Source organism: Corvus moneduloides, chromosome 2 (genome assembly GCF_009650955.1).
Source record: "Corvus moneduloides isolate bCorMon1 chromosome 2, bCorMon1.pri, whole genome shotgun sequence".
Taxonomy (NCBI): domain Eukaryota; kingdom Metazoa; phylum Chordata; class Aves; order Passeriformes; family Corvidae; genus Corvus; species Corvus moneduloides.
Window position 1 is genome coordinate 24,748,074 of NC_045477.1, and position 22,416 is coordinate 24,770,489.

The following is a 22,416-nucleotide window of genomic DNA, read 5'->3' on the forward strand; positions in this document are numbered from 1 at the left end:
AGGAGGTGCTGCTGCTGCAAGGGGTGAAGCCCACAGGCCATACTGCATGGCCACTGCATCTGAGCACAGAACTGGAGGTCCCTCCATCCTGTCTGACAGGACGGGTTGCTGGAATCACCTCCAGCAAAATGCCTCCTCTCTCTGAGAAGTTTCCTAATTTCTGCACCTCTTTGTGGGCAGGTCCTCTGTTGTTCCACCCCTGCTCCTATTTCTGGCTTTCCTACGCTTAGACTTGGACCTAAAGTGGTCACTCCTGGCCCTACTTCTTTGCTATCTGGCCCGTATCAAGGACAGTCATATTAATCTTGCATCTGCCAGCTCTCTTAGAGGCTGCTGAAAACACCCTATTTTCCTCTCTGGCACCAGGTGTTGGGCATTTGTGGCAAAGTATTGAACTAGGAACAAAAGTGGTACAAAGTGAGACTCAAACAGGTGCAACATAATATTTCAAGGAGATAGTATTTAACAATAGGTAACCATTTAAGCAGACAAAAGCATGATTCAATTCAGTACCTGGATGATAAAGGAAATAACATTTGTGTTTAAAACAACATGAAAAATTCTTAGCCTGGTGTGGTGATTAATCACTGAACCCAAGAAGTGGATGAGTTTCTGTGGCTTGAAGCAGGCAGCTGGATAGGATGATCTGAGAAGTCTCTTCCAGCTTTAAAATGTATGAATATGACATGGCCTGACAGAAATGGTGCATGGGAGCAACCTAGGAAAGGGAGAGAAACTTGAAAATATCAGGGTGAGAAGTTTAGAGGAGAGTAGTAGAGAGATGAGAAGAAAAGCTGAAACATTAAAAAGTTTGTGTTGAAAGACTAGGCATGCACTAACTCTATATGCTGGTGCAGAGACAGGCCTGGCCTGTAGCCTGTAAGGATGGTATTAACTGGGCCTGTGTCTGTGGGACATTTCTCCTGGTTTTTTTATCTTGAAGATCTGGACATGTTAAAGATGTGTTTTCTTCATTTTCAGACCTGACCACAGTGAAACGAATGGAAGTGTTTTCAGAAGCTTGAAGTCAGGCAGGTCACAGTTTCAAAGGAAACCTTCTCCAAATTTTTGCATACAAATTTCTCTTCCTGTTTGTTTCATGTGAGGCTTTCTGACAGTGCCTTGTGTCCTGATAATACCAAAAAACTTGAGAATCTTTCTTGTCTTGCTGCAGGCCTCAATTTAAGTTTCATAAAAGCTATGTTGGAGCTGTTGTAAAGGACAAGAAAATGCATGGCACAACAGCCTGCTGCACTCTGTTCTTCACAATAAAATTAACTCTCTGGTAATGATGGATATGTAGCATGTATCATTTCAACAAGACTTTGGGGCTCTCTTCAGAATCATCGCTGTCAGAGTGATTATGCTCATTCATTAGCATTGTGTCGGGAACTCCATGCCAGAGCAGGTCATCGAATACGCATCAGGGCTCTGCAGGATGGGTTTGACCACCTCTTAGTTGTATAGAATTCCTGTCTGCAGCGATCTATGTCCCTTGCAGCTGCCAGGCAGTTGTTTTGGGGCCTGTTAAGGAGTACGTTGTAAATAGGTCACGCTTGGCATGTTCTGTAGATTGAGTCTTGCAGGGGCTTTCGGTAGAGTAGTGTCAGATCGTGTCAGATCACCCTGCAGCCTTCGGTGCTTTGCTCTGTGTGTACGATTGGAAGCTTATGTGAGGATGTCTGCCATGGAGCTGTAAACTTTGACACGCCCTGAGAGACAGGACAATTTTAAATGGTTAAATTCGGCATCTGCTCTGAATGCCCTCAAGAGAAGATTACGTCTCTGAGGGCAGAGGGAGTCAAGGGAAATTAACTTTTTATGCCTTTGTGACTGCTTCATTAAGAAATTTACCCAAATTCACTGAAGAATTCGGACTGTCCTCCTAGAACTTCCCAACCTTTGGGTCATCTCTCTGCTTCTGTTTTGAGAGGGACTGTTAACCACTGCAGTCACTTGCAAAGTCAATCCTAATTACTTTTGCTGAGAGCAGTAAATATTCACTGGCACTGGGAGGAAAATTTCTGGGGGATATTCGGACTAAGCAGATAGAGTTACTGCTTTCCTGTGGGGAAGTGGATTATTTAAGGACATGTAGGGTTGAACTCTGACTCTGCCTGACTCATCAAGTGTTATGTGACATTGGTGAAGCAACCAGTCACTGCCAAATATAAAGAGATTTTGAAGCTGTCCTCAGTGGGGAGGTATGGACTGCTGGTCTAGACTTGCATGCCTAACTCCTATAGTCACATTTAGAAAACACAGGTTGACGTACTACCTTGTTCCTGCAAGAAATGTCAGAACTGGGATCAGCTATTCCCCTGCTTCTGAAGCTATGAGCCAGCCTTTCTTGTGGGAACAGGTCCCACAGTTTCCCACTGGGACTGCTGACTGGGCTGGGGGATGGCAGGCAGCTTGGCTCCCTGCCACACAGCAGCACTGGCTGAGCAGCCTGGCCTCCAGTGGTTTCAAAATGATTTGACACCCTCTGGCAAACAGCAGCTGCAGAGTCCAGTTGCGAGGTGTTGGTAAGGAAGTCACTAATGGCATGTGATGTTTCAGGGAAAAGGCAGTGCAATGCTCTTGATGCTACTGATGACCTTTATTCTTATATTGTTTTATTTATGTTAGACTGGAAGGGTAACTTTTGTTTTAAGCAAAAAATGAAGCACTCTCTTTGTCTTGCCCCTCTCAAGTAGGAAGGACCCTTTTACAAATGAGTCTGTAGTTCTGTAAGCACTTGCTAGGATAGCAAGCAGTAATTAAGGCCACAAACCATCTGCAGTACTAATTCTTTAATTCTGCGTGGTCATACTGATGAAAAAAAGGTATTTTTAGGCTACTATTTTCCTCCTGCCCAGCATTCAGATTTGGTCTTTAACTAAAGGTGAAACATCCCAAAAAGTCTGAGCACAAAATCTCTTCATCCAGTCAAACAAGTTTTTTCTTTCAAAGGTGATAAACACAGTTCTCTACCCATGCAGCACAGAAGATGAACTTCACAACTTGTGTTTAGCTGGTGGAAACCAGCAGAGCTCTTCTGACAGCGGTGGTGATATGTCAGCTTACAGCAACTGAGAACCTGACCCTTGATCTCTAAATTGTCCACACCGAGGAGATCAATTGTGAAACCAGATCAATTGCATAGTAACAAGGTTACAAATTGGTGAAAATCAGCTCTTGTTCTCGTACAGGAGGGGGTTCTGTTACAGCTCAGTCACCACGCTTAGAGAGAGGTGTTGTGCGTGCATGTTATCATTCACAGTTATGGCCTAGCTGAGTGCTCTCAACACAGTAAATTCTTCTGCCTAATGAGGTCCTTACTTCACAGGAGGCTTGATCTTATTGCATTACATGTCTGCATGTTAGCCTTAGCTCTAAACTGGCTCTTTTTTTCAGCATCAAAAGCCAGTTTAATTTTTAGGCTTGCAAAGTATTCATAAAAACCATATACATGTTTTTTTTCCTCAAACTGCATTTTTTTTCCTATAATAAGTGCTTTGTAAGTTTGAGTTTCCATCTTTCTTCTAGCCCTGCTTTTCCTCCTTTTCTTCTACTCCTGTGGCTCCCTGTATCCTAGGGACCAAAGGAGAGTGGAACATTACTGCTTAATTGCAGTGGGATGCTGTCCTTGCACATCAGAGCAGAAACGTGTGCATGTAGGAGCTGCAGGTATGGGAATGAAGAGAGGAATGAGAGATCACCACTGTCCTTCCAAGGTCCCCAATCTTCCTTCCCATGTGGTGAAACCCCTTTGGCTCTTCCTCGTTCCTCTCCATAACTCCTCTGCCAGTGCGACAAAATTGCATTTTCTCTTCATGGCTGAGAAGCTTTGAGCAGGCTCTGCTGCATTGTGCAGCAGTGTATCTTGACTAAAGATGTTATAGCTCACAAAACATCATATGTTTTTGCTCATTGTTGCGGATATCCCAAATAAAGTCCCTACATGCCTTGACTCTGCTGGAAGAGCCACTGCAAAATCCCCTTAAAACTATTGTGTCAGTCATGATAGGGTCTGGTGTTTTTCAGAAATGCCTTTTTCCTGATTCCAGCAATATTTGGGATAAAGTCACCAGTTTCGGTGTGGCTGGTAGCAAGTGAAAGTCAAGTGAGAACAGTTCCATTTTGTGGCTGTTTGGTGTGAGCTGACGAGCCTCACTTCATCCTAGAGGGCAGCCATCCACATCATACAGATGGTTGTTGCAGTTGGAATTGAGTGAAGTTCGTGGATCGCTCTTTGCATTTAGCCCCCTCAAATGCAAAAAAAGCCCCACTCCTATTTGTGGATAGAGTCCATGCTTTCAGTGTCTCTTGGCTCCCCATGAAAAGCAGATGGCACTTCAGGCTTTCACAATGTCAGTTCCTGAGCTGCCACACAGGTAGGCAGAGGTGACCTGAGCACCTGTCCTAGGGCACCTCAGCATATCTCAACACATCTCCTGCCCATCCAGGACCAGCGTGGAGGTTCTCTCTTTTAGCTGGCCTAAATATCCACACTGGGATGTCTTTAGCCCATTCCCCTCGAAGCCAGTGAAACTAGGGATAGCCAGGCTGCCTCAGCTCATGCTGCTGTTTTCCTTCCAGCTTGTACACAAACAAATCCTGCATCCATAGCGTGGAAATGCAGGTATGTTCCTGAGTCTGCCATCCAAACATTTCTATCATGTCTCTGGTTGTGCCTTACAGCCTGTGCTCATCAGAGTGTGTTGCTCTAGGCCCTGTTCCCTTTGAACAGGGTTTAAGTGTTTTGCATTGGAGGGGAGTGAGGTACCTGTAGGGCTGGGCTCATGCTGCTCCATCCATTCCTTTCTGCATGGTGACAAAGTCTGGTCAGTCAGGCTTGTCCTGCCAGTCCTGCACCCACCAGGAGCATTGATAAATGGCATTAAAAGGCTGCAGTATGGATTTGTGGTGGCAATGCTCTGACTGTTTACCTGAATTTTTCCTCAAGTTTTCAGAAGGTAGGAAAGTTAGGAGCCAGACATGCTGTTTCGTTATCTGCTTCCAGCAGGGGGAGATGAGTCCAGAGAGTTATTTCTTCTGGGAACACATACAAAAATAACATTATTTATTTTACTCATGAGGCGGTCTCCTAGGATTTGTGTGATTCGTGCTTGTTTGGCCTTTTACACCTATGCAACCCCTTCCTTTTGCTTCTGTACACTTCTAAAAGCAAATAAGACCTATCAGCTTTAGGGTTTGGTTTTGTTTTATCTTTCACAATGTTTACAAGACCCTCAAGGGAATTTCTTCCTCGTCTCTCTGTTTATTATAATTATTATTATTATTATTATTAAACAGTTATGCTACAGTGGTTCTAATGAGGATTGTATAAATGCGTAAGAAGATGAAGTCATCCCCTGTACTGCTATATCAGCAGAGAGGGGCCTCTGAGTCCTCTGTGATGCACCTCTCTTGGTAGGGAGGCATAGCCACATGCAGTCCCACCTTGAATCAGGATCTTACTGGAGTCTGGAGACAGGATTCCCTCTTTCTCCCTCCCTGAAACCCCCTCTGTCATTCTCTGTATAAAACATATTGGTGCCACTTTCTATGAACTATATTTAACTAAGCATTAAATTTAGATTTAACTGGATAGTTATTGCCTCCTAAGTAAATACTCTGAGATAAGGAAATATTTAGCGAGCTCTAGCAGTAGGGTGGCAGATGCTTCTTGCATTGCATAATAGTTAATCTTCGACAAATATGTTTTCCTTACTCCACGAGCATTTAATTAACATACAATAGCTCTTATTAAACGTAGATAAAACATACATGGGAGACCCTTGTAAAAAGGATCCATGCAACACTGGCTTCCAAAAGGGGTGCATTTCGTTCACTGGTAACTTCATATGGGGCCAGGTCTTTTAGCTGTACTCAAAGTCTGTCACAGGAGTGCAGATGTTTCCCCTTGGTGATGCCCCTCTTCTGGAATGCCAGCAGCCTGATGCAACTCTGTCCCTTGCACTCTCCTTCATCCTAGAGTGGTGGGTCAGCAATCAGGTGTCAGCAGCATGGTCTTCTCCAGAGCAATATCCTTGTGGGGTGGCATCTGTCCCTGCAGTAGCTTGGGAACACTGAGTGTGTGGATTAACCCCTTTAGCTCCTCATTCCTCTCCCCCTCTGGTGCTATCCATGCCAAGTCTACTGCAGAGGAAACGTCTGACTCGCCTCACTCCTTGGCTTGAATACAAAGCAGTCATCTCTTCTTGCTGCTGCATGCATGGCACTGGAGCAGCAGTGTCATGACCTTAGTCCTTAATTTGTGGGCCTTTAACACTTGCAGGGATTGTTTAAGTACCCATAGGCAGTGCGGCCTTTCCATACCAAGGCTGCAGGGGCCAGTTTCTAGGAGTTCAGAAAGCAACTGGATGTATTCCTGGAAGAAGAAAATCATTCAAATACCATTAACTACAAAGGCAGTGCCACTGGCTGGGGACATGCCTTAGCTATAAATCACTAGAAATAGATAAGTGCCCTGGAGCAGTACCACTGCATGCTTGCCTTGTGCTTGTGAGCTTCACCAGGCATTGGCTTTAGGCTGCTTGGAGACAGGACCAAGGGTTAGAGGGACCTTTGATCTGGTCCCACACGGCCATTTCTATGACAGTGACATTCCTTATGTCTCTTCAGTTTGTGTGCACGAGGCTGCAGGAGCAGAGGTGAAGCAGGCAGTGTACAAGATCTGTTTTTTCCCTTCCTGCACACACACGTAGCAGTGCTGTGACCACACAAGACAGCAACTCTCAGCCGAGTTAACCCCATGGCTTTTCTTGCACCTGATTCTCTGGGCCCCTCTCAAACCTCCCCTTCCCTCTTTGCATCCCCGTCCCAGTCCTGCCGTGCTTTGGCCGCAGAAGGGTTACTACACTAGTGAAGCATCCCTAGGAGCAGTTCTGATCCCTCCCGCAGGCAGAGATCGGGCTGGTGGAATGGCAGGCAGGCATCAGCAATAAAACATACAGCTTATTCCTTTCCATTAATTTAATCTCCCTTCTCTTTGCGGCGGCGGTGGGCTGCGGGAGCGTTCCCGGGTGGGCAGCGCTGCTGCCGGCGGGCGCGGGGCTCAGCTGCGGGCTCTGGCAGCCGGGAGCACAGGCCGAGCATTCACACCGCGGGCAGCTCAATGCCGGCATTGTCTCCGGTCCGTCGCTCCGAGGCTGGGAAAGGAGGTGGGGGGCGGGAAGGGCTGACTGGAGAGAGGTGGGAGGGAGGGATGTACAACTGTTTATCTGGCGAGAGGAAAGTCTGAGACGGGAAGAAGCAAGGTTTGAGGCTGCAGAGGCAGTTGCCAAGGATGCTGCTCTGTAAATCAGCTAGCGTGTGGCTTCAGGCCCCTAAGCCAAGTTGTTTGCACTTTTGGCCACGGACCCGTTTTCCTCACTATTTCATCCTGAGAATATTGGCCGTACCTTCCTCCGTCCTCTCTGCCCTACTCTCTGTGCCTCCCTCCAGCTCAGCAGCTCCCGGCTGCTCCTGCCTCCTCTCTGCTTCCCGCTCCAGTTCCCCGCTCGCGCTCCCCTTCTCCTCCTTCCTCCAGCCCCCTCTTCCTCTCCCATCCCCTTCCCTCTCTGTCTCTCCCTCCCTCCCTCCCTCTCCTTCGGGTCTTCCCCCCTCTGCCTTCCAGCCCTCATGCCTTTCCAAGCCCCCTCTCCCTGCTGCAGTGCCCCCCTCCCCTCCGCGGCTGCCGTTCCGTGTCCCCCCGGGCAGCCCCATCCCCGGCGCGGGGCCCTGGGGCGGCTGCGCCCGCGGGAGAGGGATGGGGAGCGCGGCCCGCGGCTCCCTCCGCGCCCGCCGCCGCCGCTGTGGTGCCGAGCTGCCGTCTCACGAGCAAGGCTCCCTCCTCCCTCTCTCCCTCTCTCCTCCTCCTCCTCCTCCCTCCCTCGCTCCGCCTGGGAAAGTGGGTTAGGAGGGAGCGCGGGGCTGGAGGCTGCACAGCCACAGGACTATCCCCTCCCGCATCCCGGCGGCACAGGATTCCTCTTGTTCCTTTTCCTTTTTTTTTTTTTTTTTTTTTTCCTCCCACCTCTCTTCATCACTCTAAACGGGTCGATTTAATTGTTATTATTTCGTAGTTATTTTGCTACCTGACTTTTTCCTCTTGCTTCTTTTTTTTTTTTCCCTTTTTTATTTGAAGGCTGTGCTAAGACTTTTTTTGTAAAGCCTTTAAAAAAAAAAGGCAAGGAGGGGAAAGAAGCCAGCAAGAGACTGAAAAGAGCAAGAGAAAGTGGCAGCTGAGAAGGACTGTGAAATCACCTCCCCTTTCTCAGGCTGTCGATCAGAGCGAGAGTTGTACATTATTATTATTATTTTTCTTTCTACATCTGTCTGTCCACATACACAGGCAGAGAAAGAGACAAGTACTGACAGTGAAACTCGACGAGACCAGCCATGGTAGCAAGGGCTCAGCCTGATCGGAAACAATTACCGCTGGTCCTACTGAGGTTGCTTTGCCTTCTCCCTACAGGGCTGCCAGTCCGCAGCGTGGATTTTACCCGAGGTACCGATAACATCACCGTGAGGCAAGGGGACACAGCCATCCTCAGGTAGGGCATTTTGCCAACTTTTCCTCTTCTGTGTGTGCATCTATATTTCCATGTATACAACGTATACGTGTGACGTGATACAGACTTGTGTGTATATGTCTCTGTGAGAGTGTGTTATTTTACCTCTCAAACTGCAGTAGCAGCAGCTGCTACAAACAGGCTCTGCGTGTGTGTTTGTGCTTTAATATGAGAAAATTGCAAAGCTTTTGAACACTTCTTGCCGCACTATCCTCTGTGTAGTGCTCTGGATCAAAAGAATTTCAGTGGGGAAAGATGTGCTTGTGTTAGCCAGCTCTTGTGAACGTACACTTTCCACCAGCCCTGCAGTATCAATAGAGGAATCGAAAAGGGATCCAGCTGTGCTTGCCAGATGTTCCATTGATCTTCCCAGGCTTCTTTTTGTACATATGCAAAAACTTTATCCCTGGTGCTGCCAGAACTCTCAGGCAAGTTCTTTTGGGAAACTCTTGTCTTTTAATTTTATTTTTTTTATGTTTCTGCCCTGTGGGGAGGGAAGATAGATACAATAGTTGAAAAGACTGGTGAAAAAATGGTATAGGAGCTCTGACATTTACGAAGATTGTATCTTAGCATGTTGGGTTTTTTGCAGGGTTAAATAAATGGGTGTATGCTGTGCCTGTGTGTCTGGTTGTGATGAGGATGTCTTTGCACATGAAACCTTGCTTACTGGCAGTATTGAATGTTATATTTATGGTTTCATTGTGCAGGTTTTCCAAAGGTACTTCTGACACTACTTGGGCTTTCAGTTAGGAGCGTCCCAAATAGCTGAACTGCAGTAGCCTTTTTCCTGTAGGTTTCTTTTTTCAAATTCTGCCTTGCTCAACTTACCTGCAGTAACTTCCCTACTGAAGGAAAATTCTGCGTGTGTGAGCGTGCACACTGTGTATTATGGCTATAAAACTACTGGGTGTAATTTAAAATAAGTCTGTGATCTGTGTGAGGAGCTGATAGTGCACAAACCCTGAAGCATCAAGGGAGCAATCCCCTAGCAAAGCTAACAGCAGCAGCGAAGTTTTCTTTCTCTTTCTGTGAAATAAATCCTGCTGGATGTCACCAAACGCTCTGCTACACGATCCCCCGTGTCCTGCATCCCTCCCATTTAATGATAGAGGGAAGAAGGATGCTGGAAGAGGGATGTGTGTGTGTGCGTGTACGCATATCGCTTCGGTCGCCTCCCATGTCCTCGGTTGTTTTGATCCTGGAATATCCATTCAGCAGCTTCCATTCCCCAGCTCTCCAGACTTGTTAACTTGAATGTAAGATTTATCCACACAGAGTAATAGGATTTACAGAGTAATTCGTCTGCCTTGCATATGCAATGGAAGCGGTTTAGATTCGACATGGTAAACACCTAACAAGGGGTGTTGCCTCTGACTCCAGCTTCTCTACTCTCTCTTCCACTCACTACCAATTCATATATCCCATTAACTCTTTTCTAGCAGGACTCCTAGCTGACTTATCCCCTTTTTAAAGGCAAATCGCTTCCATCAATTGTTTATTTTGGAGGGGCTGCTCACACAGATGTTTGCCAGCATATGTTTGGTACATGCAGCAGCAGATAAGTCATTAAGCTTACTTGCCTGGACAGGGGTCACTAGATTTCTATTTCCCACTTAACCTTGGAGCTTTTGAGTTTATCTAGATGCTGTGTGCTAAAGCTGTATTTGCAGCCGAGAGGGCTAAGCGGATGGTGGAGATGGTGCTTGCATGTGCTGCGTGTAAAGCGTTCCTTCATCAGCAAGCTCCACGGGGCTGCATGGGAGAGTGGTTTCAGTGATTGCATGTGGCTTGCCAGTGTTATGTCAGGCACTAAAATAAAACACCTGAGCGAAGTGATCCAGCTGTGTCAGCCAGATGTGTGCCAAGTGACACTGTCTGCAGGAGCAGCACACCACCCGGCCATGTAAATGCTTGCCCCGAGCAATACTGTGTTCTTGGCAGGCTGCATTTCTGTCAGAAGTTACTGTGGCCAGTGCACGGGCTTTACCTTTTCCCTCCAGCTGCCTTCCTAAGCTCTTTAAGTAGATATGGCCAGCTATATCCTTTTCACATTTCCTAGGAAGGGCAGCTGTCTCATCTCCCTTTCCCTGGGACCAGACCCAGGTTTCTGGGATGTTTCAGTTCCTCCTTCAGACAAGAGGCAGAAACCAAGCTGTACTGGGAGATAGGACTGCCATATGAAGCTGGAAAGTGTGAGATTTCCCTGTGTCCCATGGGTATCCCCGCAGGATAACATTTCATGTCCTCAGTTTTAAAGCAAAGGTTTGTTTGCTAGCTTCCCCCTTGCTGTTTTCTCGACCCTCCAAAACATAATTCACTTTAAGACAGCCTTGTTTTGAAAAACTCCCAGTGCCTCGCTCTCCCTGTCTATAGATCCACTATGACTACAGAAGGGAAAGAGCTAGACGGGAAAAAAAAACCATTAGATGATCTATACTAACTGTGTTCAAAGCAGAACTTTATGTCCGCAGAGAGATAGGTAAGAGTTTTCTATACGTGGATCATATCACCTATCTTTGGTAAACATCTGCTTCAGAGGGATTGTGCAGCATCAGTTTACCAGTGCCCAGTAGCTCCTGTAGCTTGAAGGGAAATGAAAATGTAGGAGGGAGAAAAAAAGATACACAGTTGGAGAAAAATAAAAGCAGTATACATAGTGACAAGATAACTAAAAACGTTTTGTTCCTGTAAATTGTGATGCAAATCATTCACCAAAGCACTAAGGACAGGATATTCTAAATGAGTCTCCCTCTTTGGGGCCTTATATATTTGTATATAGGGTTACACTTGTAGGTGGAAGAATGGGTGGGTGGACTGATCTATGAAGTGGAGAAAAATAGTTTATTATAAGCCCTAATGTTCCTCAAGGAAGCCAGTCCTCTGAAGCTTCATCTGCAGCTTGTTACTCAGAATAGAATTATTCTGAAAAGTTTGGAGATGACTTTTTAAAGCTATAGCATTTAAACTATTTCCTCAGTATGGGACTATTAAAAAATGTCCCTAACTCTAAACTGGCTCATCTCCTAAACGACCTGGCAGGAGATTTGATTCATTTGTTGGCCTTGCTGAAGGTTGATGACTCTTAGCGAGTATTTGGCATGGGGAAGTTAGGGAATTGCAGAGAGAATAAAAATAGCTCATGATAGGCTATCCGCAGGGAAAAGGATAATGATCTCTCCTTAGAGCAAGGCAGAAAAGAGAGGATGGGTCTGAGAGCTGCAACAGGTGAGAAGGGCTGAGCAGAGTTGCTGGTGTTTGTCCAGCTGCAAACAAGGAAAGAGAGCAGGATATTTCAAAGATGACACTGTGTATTGGAGAGCCTGTCAGACTTACTAAGGTTCCACTGTTTTAACTCTGTCTTCAGCAAGTGGAGAAGGACACTGAACCTTACTTTGGGTATTGAGAGGGAACTTTGGCTACAGTTCCTGCTGATGCCTTGCTTTCAAGATTACATCATGAGTCTGTCAGGTTTTGTATGCAACTTCCCTGCTTGGTATTAGGAAAAGAAGAAAATCTCCAAACAAGAAGTGCACAACAAATGCACCCCAAACTAATCAAAACAGGAAAAGGAAAATAGTCCCCAACCTCAAATCTTCTTGCTGTTTACCTGCCTTCAGCATCCCTTCCCACCTCATTTGCTCTGCACATGTTGAGTGAGCAAAGGCAGGGACCCTGTGCGCTGTAACACACTTTCAGCTAGGGAGGGAATGAGGAATATGAGGATGTTGGCTGAGCTGAGACATGCAGTAATGAAGGGCAGCTGCTGCAAACTGGGAAGGAAGGGAACTGTGTTTCTGTGTGGTGTTTGGCCCTTTAGATGAGTTAAAAGCAAAATGGCAGTGGAGAGTCCATGCTATGGGATCAGGTATAGCATGTCAGGGGGAAAGATCAGCTGCCTCAGGAACCACCACAGCAGCTCACCTCAAAGTGCCTTTAAAGTGCTAATCTGAGGGTGTCAGCGGGACTTGCAGGTTACCCAGGGATTTTAGAAGTCCTGGCACAAGTGCAGATTTAGCCTTTAGAAACTCCCGAAATGGAGCTCATCACCAGCTGGAACCAAAATGGGTCACACCCCCATTCCAATCTGTTCCGTTATACCAGTACAAATCCACTAAAGCCCAAGGGCAGAGCCAGAAATATTCCATTTGTCTTTGGGGCAGATTCCCAGGGACTGCTAATAAAGAGGTACAAGTGACTCATACAGGGCGTAAGCTGCTGAGCACTGCTCAGATGGTGTTCAGCCTGTTGGAGAACTGGGATTTCGCCAAGGCCAGAATTTGGCTCATTGTTCCTGAGTTTTTCCAAGCATCAACTTTTCATCCAGAATTAAATCAATCTGATGCTGGTGTACAGATGAAAACCAAAATTTGACTGAGTGTGCGTTTTTCATTTTTACCAGGTATTTTTAAATAATGTGAAGTTTCAGGCTGATAGCACATTTAGGAACATCCATCCTAATGGGTACTTAGTTTCTTCAAGTTGCATGTGTAAAACGACGGGCTAGAATCAAATTACCAGCAGTAATGACAGTGCTGTTGGCGTAATTCTGCAATATAAGCAATTTATGCAAACTTTGTTCTTGGCCTCCCAGTATTTTGCTGATATGTTACACATGGAGCTGTGCTAGAGGACAAAGGCACCTCAGGCAAAATAGTAACACAACATCACAACAAAGTTTATGTCCTATACCGTCATTTAAAAAAAAAAAGTAAAAGCTGTTCAGATTACACTTACAATTAGCATATGATTTACAACAGGGAGCACTGAGCTGAGCCCTTTGCTAGAAAGGAGAATAGGCACGTTCAAATGTATAATGCTACATAATGATACAGTCTTGGCAGTAAAATCGTAACCTTGATTATTAGTGGTATTGTTGTGGCACTTAGAGGCCACCACTAAGTTGAGGCATCCTTTGTATTAAGTGCCACATGAGCACAGAGTGAGAGATCCCCTCCTCTGCAGGGCGGGCAGGCTATTAGCTGGGATGGACCCCGGCTGGGGCTGGGCAGGAGGTGAGGGGACTCGCCCAGGGTTACACGCAAGGCTCAGGCACACCCAGCCTAGTGACCTATCCATTAGCTTGGGTTGCCTTTTGGCTCAGCCACACACCAACCCAGCAAACGTGACAAATGAGGATTCCCCAGTACGTCCTCATTCACCCTGGTGTTGACTACAAGTCCCAGGTGTTTGTCTCTCTCTCCAGTCTGTACAAAGCCTTCATTACCAATTCTAGCGTCCATGTGTCGAGACAGGGTAAGCTGGGATCTGTGCAAACTCTGCTGATTCTTTCCTTTGAATGAAAAATAAAAATGTATAAATGTAGTAACAGATGATGTTGCAAAACTTCCAGCTCTGGCAGCAGATGGTGCCATTATATGAAGGAGCACATGCATCCATAGATATGTGAGTGTGTGTGCATACAGATGATAAAGGAAGTTGCGATGTGTGTGTGGTCAAAGGCTGGCAATCATCATCTCTCCTTATACACACAGACTATATTTATGTGGTGTGCCCAGCAGCAGGGGTGCCCTTTGTGAGAATGTGCTTTCTGCAAGGTGGGACTAACCCATCACAAGGAAGAGTGGAACGGAAATCAGAAAAAGAAAGGCTTTTTTTGGTGAAATTATGTCTGTTTAATAACACTGTACATATATTTTGCATTCAGAAAGATGGAGAGACAGTATCGAACTGTATGGCTTTAACCTCCTCCCCTGAGTCTGCACACACACTTCAGTTTGCAACTAAGTACCATATGTTTTCCTACTTAGTTGGCATTAAAATTTATATAGTAGTACCCTGAAGTGTCTCAGAGTCGGTACCTCTTCCACTCCCCTCCCCAGCAGGTTATGAGGAAAGACCTATTCTTAAAATAGCTCATAGTTACTGGAATTTGCCATCTCATAACTATAAGTTTTCAAAATATATGTTACACATACCTGCCCTTTATATCCAGACCCACAGGCATCTGATTCTGACAGATCTGCGGGGCCACAGCTTGCTGCTGATGCAGCGGCAGGGCTTCAACAGGCTCACTGTGAGGCTGAATATAGCCATTTTCATTGCAGTTACCTAGTTTTGTTGTCCATCAAAATTCACTCTGGTTTGTGTGAACTCGTGCTCTCCTGAAGTAAGTGCAATGGAGGGCACAAAGGTGAAATCAGGAATTTACTGAGTTTTCTTTTACTGTTCTCTTGCTGAAGAAAAAATGAATGTGATTTTCAGCGGAATCTGACACCAAAGCATTTGCTTCAGGCTTCGAGCACATCTAACGTGCCTAGTTTTATGGTAAGCAATGGGAACTAATAATGATGAGTTTCACCTCTGCTTAGAAAACAGCTATTTCAGAATAATCTGAACTGCCAGTCTCCTCTGTGCTTGTATATTTCTGCAGATGTTTATTAGGAGTAACTCGGTTGTGTGGGAGAGGCCGGCTGTGATCCTGGAGTGCTCCCACTGTGCTCGGCCCTGTGCAAAGAGAGGAGAAATAGCACTGCCACAGCTCTATTTATTTCACTGGGGCTGGGCTTCCTCGGTCCCAGATAACTTGATGGAAATGAGCCCACTCACACTGGGCTGGCATTCAGCAGATATTTTGCAATAGCACATCTGTATGAGATCTGGGAGGTGTGTGCTTGTGTGTGCCTGTGTGCAAGGCTGTGTTTCCCTACATTTGCTCCCACTTAAAAGTGGAAAGTGTTTTCTTATGTGTAGTTGGACAGATGTTCAGATACTGTGTGAAGTTGCCACAGTTGCAACTGAGAGGCAGCGCTGCCAGATGGATAGGTTAAGAGTCTGCTTACTTGGAGGTGTTGATGGCTTTTTCCAACTCCTGGACCTCAGTAATTGTCACTAATGCTGGAAGTGTCCTTTTGTTTCAGTGTGCTTCCCTTGCTACAGCTATTAAGAAAAAAAAGCAGCAAGTGAACAGAATATAGCATCTTCCTCTTCTGAGGCTCAGTGATTAACACCACTGTGGACCTGGCCAATACTGTCCCTTTCCAGTAGCAACCTGAACCACTCTCACCACTGAAATTTGCATTTTAGTGGCAGAGGGAAGTAGTGAAAACTTCCAAAGAGCAGGGAGACTTCTCTCTTGCACACAACCTCTTGCTCTCCTGTAAGAACCCAGACATGTCTGACTGGTTTCTCATCACAAGTGCTCTCTTTAGATGGCTTCCTAGAAGTGCACCAGATTTATGAGGGAAAGGCCAAGAGGGCTCCAGCTCCCAAGCACCAACCTCTGCACTGTGCATTTGCAAAACAAAATGGGAATGATCACACCACTGTGCAGCTGCCCCTCATGGTGACACTGCATTCTCTCCTCTCAGGGTCAGCAGGGTGACCATGTTGGAGATGCACCACTGTCCCTGTCCCTAACATGGTATGACTTAGTGTATCAGTGAGAACAGTGCCCTACCACAAGGTGGTGGCAGTGATGCTTTTCCAGTGTAGGAAACCACGGATACTTTAATCAGGAACACAATAGTGCCTGTATGGCAGCTACCTCAGTGCTGCTTCCTCACTCCCTCCATCCCAAGCTGGTTGTCCACCCAAACAGGAGACCATGACTAGGAGCTGCACATCCAGTCACCTTTCATACCTTACTCTGCGAACAAAACCCATGTTGAAATCCACTGGCAGGCAGCATCCATGACTTTGAATAGTAAATACAAATCTCTCCTTTTCCCTCTCTCTCTCTCTCTCTGTTATTAAGCTGACAGGCACTTAGCCAATTATCCAGTCGTCGTCTCAGCTGTATTTATGAAGGAGGAAGAGACAACGCACACAGCTCTTGTCTTCAGGGCTTCAGCTGAGTCTCCCTTGTGTGCTGTAGCATTTTCCCTTGAGTGAGCTGCTTAGAATGCACAGGGAAAGAAACCAGTGAGGGGGTTTAGTTGAGAAGAGTGATGGGGGATTAGAGGGGGGGAAAGGAGTCTGCTCCCTCAGACCAGGGGCACACCAGAGCTGTCATTGTTTGGCACTGCTGTTGTGTTTCGGTTTGGCACAGCGCAGGTGCTGTTGTTGCATAAGGTTGCAATGGATGGGGAATGCGGTGGCTGTGGGTACTTGCAAAGTCCTTTCACAAGGATCAAAAGTCAGGAACTGTGTGGTGGCAGATTGTGAGTCTGTGCCTTAAAGTGAGGGAGTCACATGTACTTGGGGATGTGGTGTGAGTCTGTGACTTGGATCCAGGAGCCACCCCTAATCCCCGATGCGGTACTGCGCCTAGAACATACAGCCTGCGCTGGCTCAAGTGTTTACTCCAAACAGCAAAATTTAGGCAAATAGCACTGAAGTGTTCTGTGAATATTTTCATGAATGTTAAAAATGAATTCACTTTGGCTGCAGCTGTGCTTCCTTTGTGTGTGTGCATGTGCATCTTCTTTTCTCTCCCCCTTGTGAATAATCTGAGTGGATGAGTTTTCCTTGCCCTGGTGTTCATGGACAGAACATTTTTAAGAGGTCCGCAGATGAGAAAAACAAGGCTCTAGCTGCAACTTCTGCAGGTGGAAGACCTGTCTGTACAGATTTGCAGGCATGTGCCCTTTCCTCACCTTAAACCAAGACACTAACTTTGTGTGTATGCCTGTGGTGCTCTTGATATATATTTATGTCGGATGCTGCTTAGGGAGCACTGGACATGGTTCCTGCAACCCCTCATAGGAGCCCAGGCATAAAAGCAGTCGAACAAGTGAGATGTAGAGCTGATCACAGCTTGAGCCACAATAATTTATGTGCATGTGACAAGAGAAAATTACCTTTAAACTCTGCACCCAACCAATCAATCTTGCAGCAGCCTGTTTTTGCTCAGGAAGGTGCCTCAGGCCAAGCCTATCAAGCTCAGAAAAAGAAAGGTTAAAATGTTCCAACATCATTATGTCTTTCTTTTCCTTTGGAGGAGAGGAACCACAGTGACAAAGCCTAGCTGACTCCACACCAGTTTCTTTGTAGTGAGTTTCATTCCCACCCCCAGCCCAGATTCCCAGCTGGAGTCAGCAGGAATTTGTCTGTGGTCAGGCCCAGTGCTCATCCTGTCAGAGAATAGAAAGAAAAGCACGTGACAGAGAGGACCAGGCACAAATAAGCATGTTGGAATTGGGAAATGCTTGAGAGGGGAGGAAGACATTACCACTGCGAGGTAGCAACTATTGAGTGCTGCAGGTAGCACAGGGATGCTAGGAAACCCCATCTGTTTCAGGCTGTCCTCTGAGCTTGGAGAAAAGTGAGATTCCAGGAGTGATTACTCCCTGAAAAATGATTGTCCCTTCTCTGCCAAATATGATGTAACATGATCCATACTCTCCATCCCTGCAGCAGTAGAGCAGGGAGTTTGCACCAGCTGAGGCTTCACAGGGGAAGGAGCATTTGAGCCCTGCTCCTCGTTTGAGCAGAGACATGTGTGGGCTGTGATTTAGTGGGCCATGTTTGTCCCTTCAGTGCAGGCAGGTTTATTACCAGTCCCCTCGAGTCAAAGGATGGGGGAGGTTTTAAGCTGGTGGAAGAAGACGAAGAGGGACTGCTGCAGCCTGCCCTCCCCCCTTTTCACATCTGCTGCCCCTTTAGCCTTTGGCATGCTGGTTAAATATGGGTGGTCCTTCCACAACCCCCTGACATTTCTCAGGCAGGCTCTGTCCCCTGTCTCTATCTCTTCAGACTGGCCCCACAGCAAATTTATTTTCTCTTCCTACACAGAATGCCTGGTGCGTGTATGTTCTGTGAGCTCATAGAAAAGGGGTGTGTAGGAGGGCTAGTAAGAAATGGGGCTGTGTCACCAGTAAAGCTCTTCCTCTTCCTAGCAGGAATGTAGTTGGATGCCTTTTGCATCCCAGTGATCTGCTTCTCCTGCTTTCAATTGCGGTCCAAGTTGGAAATGTGATCCTATTGGGTAGGAGATCCCATTCATTTATTTGCCTGTGATTGACAGGCAAGAGCTGATGCTGCAGGCTGGTGTGAAAGCCACCTTGCTGCTGTCAGCAGAGGAACACACTGCAGAGCATTCTTGGTGTGCTGTGATTCTACTCCTGCAACTTGGAAAGAAGCAGCTGGGGGCTTTTTCTCCCTCTTTTGTAGCTCTTTCTTGGGTGGGAAGCTTGACACTCTTGCATGACGCTCACATGGGGTGACACATCAGTGCTGGGATGCAGACCTGAGATTTTCTTGTGCAAGTGGCAAAGAAGGCAGATGCATTTAAAAGACAATGGTGGTGCAATGTTAGGGGAAGTTCTCAGTGTTCAAATTGCCAGACCTCTCTGACCTCGAAGCATCAGAACTTTAGCTGGTGAGTTACAATCATTTCAGCCAGATTTGTCCATTGCAGGAGAAGCTGTAGAAACTTTGGAGACAGCCTCACATTTGCCCCCCGCCCCCCTCCTCCATGTCTGGCATGAAACCATAAGATGCTACAGGAAACTAAAGCCAGCTGCTGGTGCTGTAACAGGGATGTTCCTCAGTGCTGGTCACCCTTTATTAACCTCCTGTGGCACTTCCTTTTTGTAGGACTGGGTCTCTGAATCCTTGGTGAAAACCCACACATCCTGGCTGCTTTTACACTTAAGGGAAACCTGAGATTGGCATCCATAATCAGGAGCAGAAGGTGCTGCAGGCAATCTGTCTTCCTAGCACTGCATTAAACCCATTTTAGTTTTTTCAGTTAAATATCAAATTATCTGTCCACCCACACATCCTCCCCTCTGCATCAACTATGGTTAGGGATGGGCCATCTGTAGGACTTTTACCTGGGTAAGGGGGTCCACAGGGGTTCTTGCGTAACATACTTCATGCGTATTCATTGGCCTTTAGAGTGGCATTTCTTTCCTTCCTATTCTCCTGGCTGGTCTCCAGTACTGGCAGTGAGTCAGAGGCATGCAGGTCTATCAATTTGAAAAGTGTGTCCCAAGGTGGAGGAACACGTGCAGCTTTGTTCTTACCTGACTTGGGAAGTAGGGCTTAAATGCAGGCCAGGTGGGTCAAGGACTTGGGACATGGTCAGATCAGTTAGCCTTTTAAATGCCTTTTTTTTTTTTCCCCACAGGAAGCTCAAAGTGGGAGTAGCATCCAGCTCCCAGAGAAGAGAGAAGGGAGGGCATGCGTTAGGTTTTACAGCATCGTTGTGTTCTGCTGTAGCTGTGTCCCTGCTTCAGTGGGAAGCTGGCTGCTTGCTGATCACTGTCTATTCTGCAGTAGGGTCCTGTGTCTCTTTGGAGTGGTTTATGTTTCTAAGGAGATGTTGTCCAGTTGGATGTACTCCAGAAGAGGGAAGTGGGAATGATCAGAAGTCTAGACAGCATATTCATGAGGAGAGATGGATGGCAATGGGGCTGTTAGGACTAAAGAACAGAGGACTAGGCATGCGATATGTGTAACAGCGTGCAGGTGCATAGGATACAAAAGAAAGGAACTACGTCTTCTGCAGAAGATGGGGAGGAGTAGTTTAAGATTGTAGCAAGAGATACAGGTTTAATGTCAGTACACTCTGCTACAGTAAAGATAGCAAAACATTGAATCAAATTGCCTTGGGAGGCTGTGTAACTCCCTCACTGGAGGGCTTTAAGGACAGACTAGACATGTACGAGGAGTGACAGATGCCACAAATGACAAAGTAGAACTGATCCATCTTCCACAGAGTAGAACAGACTAGATGGTTCCTTTGGGTCTCTTCTACCTCTGCTGCTTGATTCTGTGCTGCCTTCAGGCTCAGAGAACATCAGGAGCTTAGGCAGAAACACAGCTGAAAGGTTCAGGGAAGGGCCTCAGTGAGATGCTGAGTGAGCCTGGCTCAGAGGTCCTTACCCATTTCTTTTGCTGACCTTCTCCCTTCCATCTCAGGGGCGCGTGATGTGCTCCAAGGAGACTGTAATCAGTGCCACTGCAGTCCAAGCATGTGACACTTAACCTACCTGGCAAACAGAAGTAGGAATCAGTGTCAAGACTATCCCTAAAACTGATTTCCTTTTGCAGGGACTCAGATTTTTTTTTCTCATCTGCTGCCCTTGGAGGGCCAGAGCACCTACAGGATGTTTTACCAAAAGCGTGGTAGGGAAAAACAAGTTGAAGGCTCATTGTTTTATCCTGGGAAAGTTTGATGATGTTGCTGAATGCTCACCTCATGAGGCTTTGTCAGCATGTTCTGTTAATGAAATGTCACCTTTTATCGTTGTGAAATCACTTTGTGCATTTGTATATGAGCCCATGAGGATTAGAGTCTACCTGAGGGGTGGATGTGGTGCAATTAATGAGTACTCGTGGGGCTTTTCACCACTGGCGAGGTGGCATGTGACATAAGGGCCAGAGTGGAGCAGGTGGCAAGCCTTGCAACTACTGTGTGTTATGCCTTCAGCAGTGAACTGGGTGTACCTGAAGCAATGAGAAAACTCCAGTGCAGTGAGGATGCAGGGGTGAGCAGAGAAAGGATGTTTTAAGATGTTGAGCAGCAATTTAAGAGCGGAAAAGCTATTCAGGGAAGGAGGGGAAGAGTGTAAAGGGGCCTGCTGTAAAGTTTGGAGTAATGTGGTTGGTGTTAATCTTTCTCTGGCTGTAGTGACCCAAGCTGTTGCTAACCTGGCCAGGCAAGCTGCCAGAGGCTGTCTCCATTGCTCACCCATCGTCCACTCTCATCCTGTCTCTGACTCGTGCTTTCTTGTCAGCATTTCTCTCCCACAGATCGATTCCTCCTTGGCTTATCCTAGTGATTTTAAGCATAGAGAGAAACTTCCTCTTGGCGGTGAGAGATAATCAAGCTGAATATTACCCATCTCTGAAGTGTAGGCAGTCCGTGAGCAGAGCCAAAGTCAATATCTTGGCAGATGTTGCCTTGCATTGATTTATCTTCTCCTGGAGCAGGGTGGATGGCCTCAAAGAAGGCAGCATGGTCACCTGGCCAACCCCCAAAACATTTGCAGGCTACATTAGCTTGCGTGATTTGGTCTCCAGAAGCTGCTCTCCTCAGTGTCAGAGGGTAGAACAGTGTGGTGCCAAACTCACAAATCCCTCCTTCACTCCTGTGTGCTCATCAATGTTCCTTCTTGTGCTGAGACACGTCCTGGGCTCAGAGCACCAGCTCATGGTGCTGAGCTAAGCCAGCCTCATTTACTGGCTTAATGGAGCAAGGAAACAAATGTGTGTGCTGCTGCTGGCATAGGGGAGAGCAACAGGAGACCCATGCCCCAGAAAGGCCTTGTAGCATGGGGGTTTTTCCTTGCAGGGAATCTGGATGTGTCAGAGAGGAAAGTAAGGGAGAGGAGACTTCCATGTGAGCAGCAGGAATGGGGGGAAACAGGCAGGGCCCTCTTTAAGCCAGAGGAATTAAGAGTCAGCAGATTGCTGTGCAGGACTGGGCGGGAGGAAGGGCGACTGCTGGCAGATAGAGGGGGTGGTGGAGGCAGGCTGTGGGGGAACCTGTTGCCAGGCAGGAGGACCAGGTCAGAGTGCTGCTCCTGGGCTTTGCCCTGTCAGAACAAGCAGACAAAGCATGCAAGACTACCTGTATAGAGTTCCAGTTCCCAGCTCCCCAGCATAATGCGCTCTCTGTTTTCAGAGACCTTTGAGCTCTCCTCCTATGTCTGGGAGCTCCAGGTTTGGCTCTGGCAGGAAAGGGCCTCCAGCAGAGTAGGCAGGGGGTTTTTCAAAACCACAGCTAAAGAGAAACCATCTGTATGATCTCAAGTCACAGACACTCGCATGTGAAACCCATCCCCTTTGGTACCATCCCCTTCCCCCAGCTCCCTTCCCCAGCCCCTCATCTCCCCAGCCCTGGCTGAGCCTTCACAGCTCCTCTCTGCCCACCCTGCCATTTTCATGCTGGAGCAGCAGGCACTGCACAGATACATATACCACATCTCTGGTTCTGCAG

The 22,416-nt window shown here is 46.9% G+C and overlaps 1 protein-coding gene across 3 annotated transcripts in view; it reads left to right on the forward strand.

The window, feature by feature from the left end:
• Nucleotides 1–22,416, forward strand: part of LSAMP (limbic system associated membrane protein) — a 1,003,861-nt gene that overhangs the window by 687,366 nt on the left and 294,079 nt on the right. Inside the window, exon 2 of one of the 3 annotated variants that reach the window (XM_032098511.1) lies at nucleotides 8,468–8,546. In XM_032098511.1, coding sequence (XP_031954402.1) covers nucleotides 8,468–8,546 — 79 coding nt within the window. Of the gene's footprint in view, nucleotides 1–7,900; nucleotides 8,547–22,416 lie in introns of those variants that run through there. The other 2 variants (XM_032098510.1, XM_032098512.1) reach the window with 2 other exon arrangements.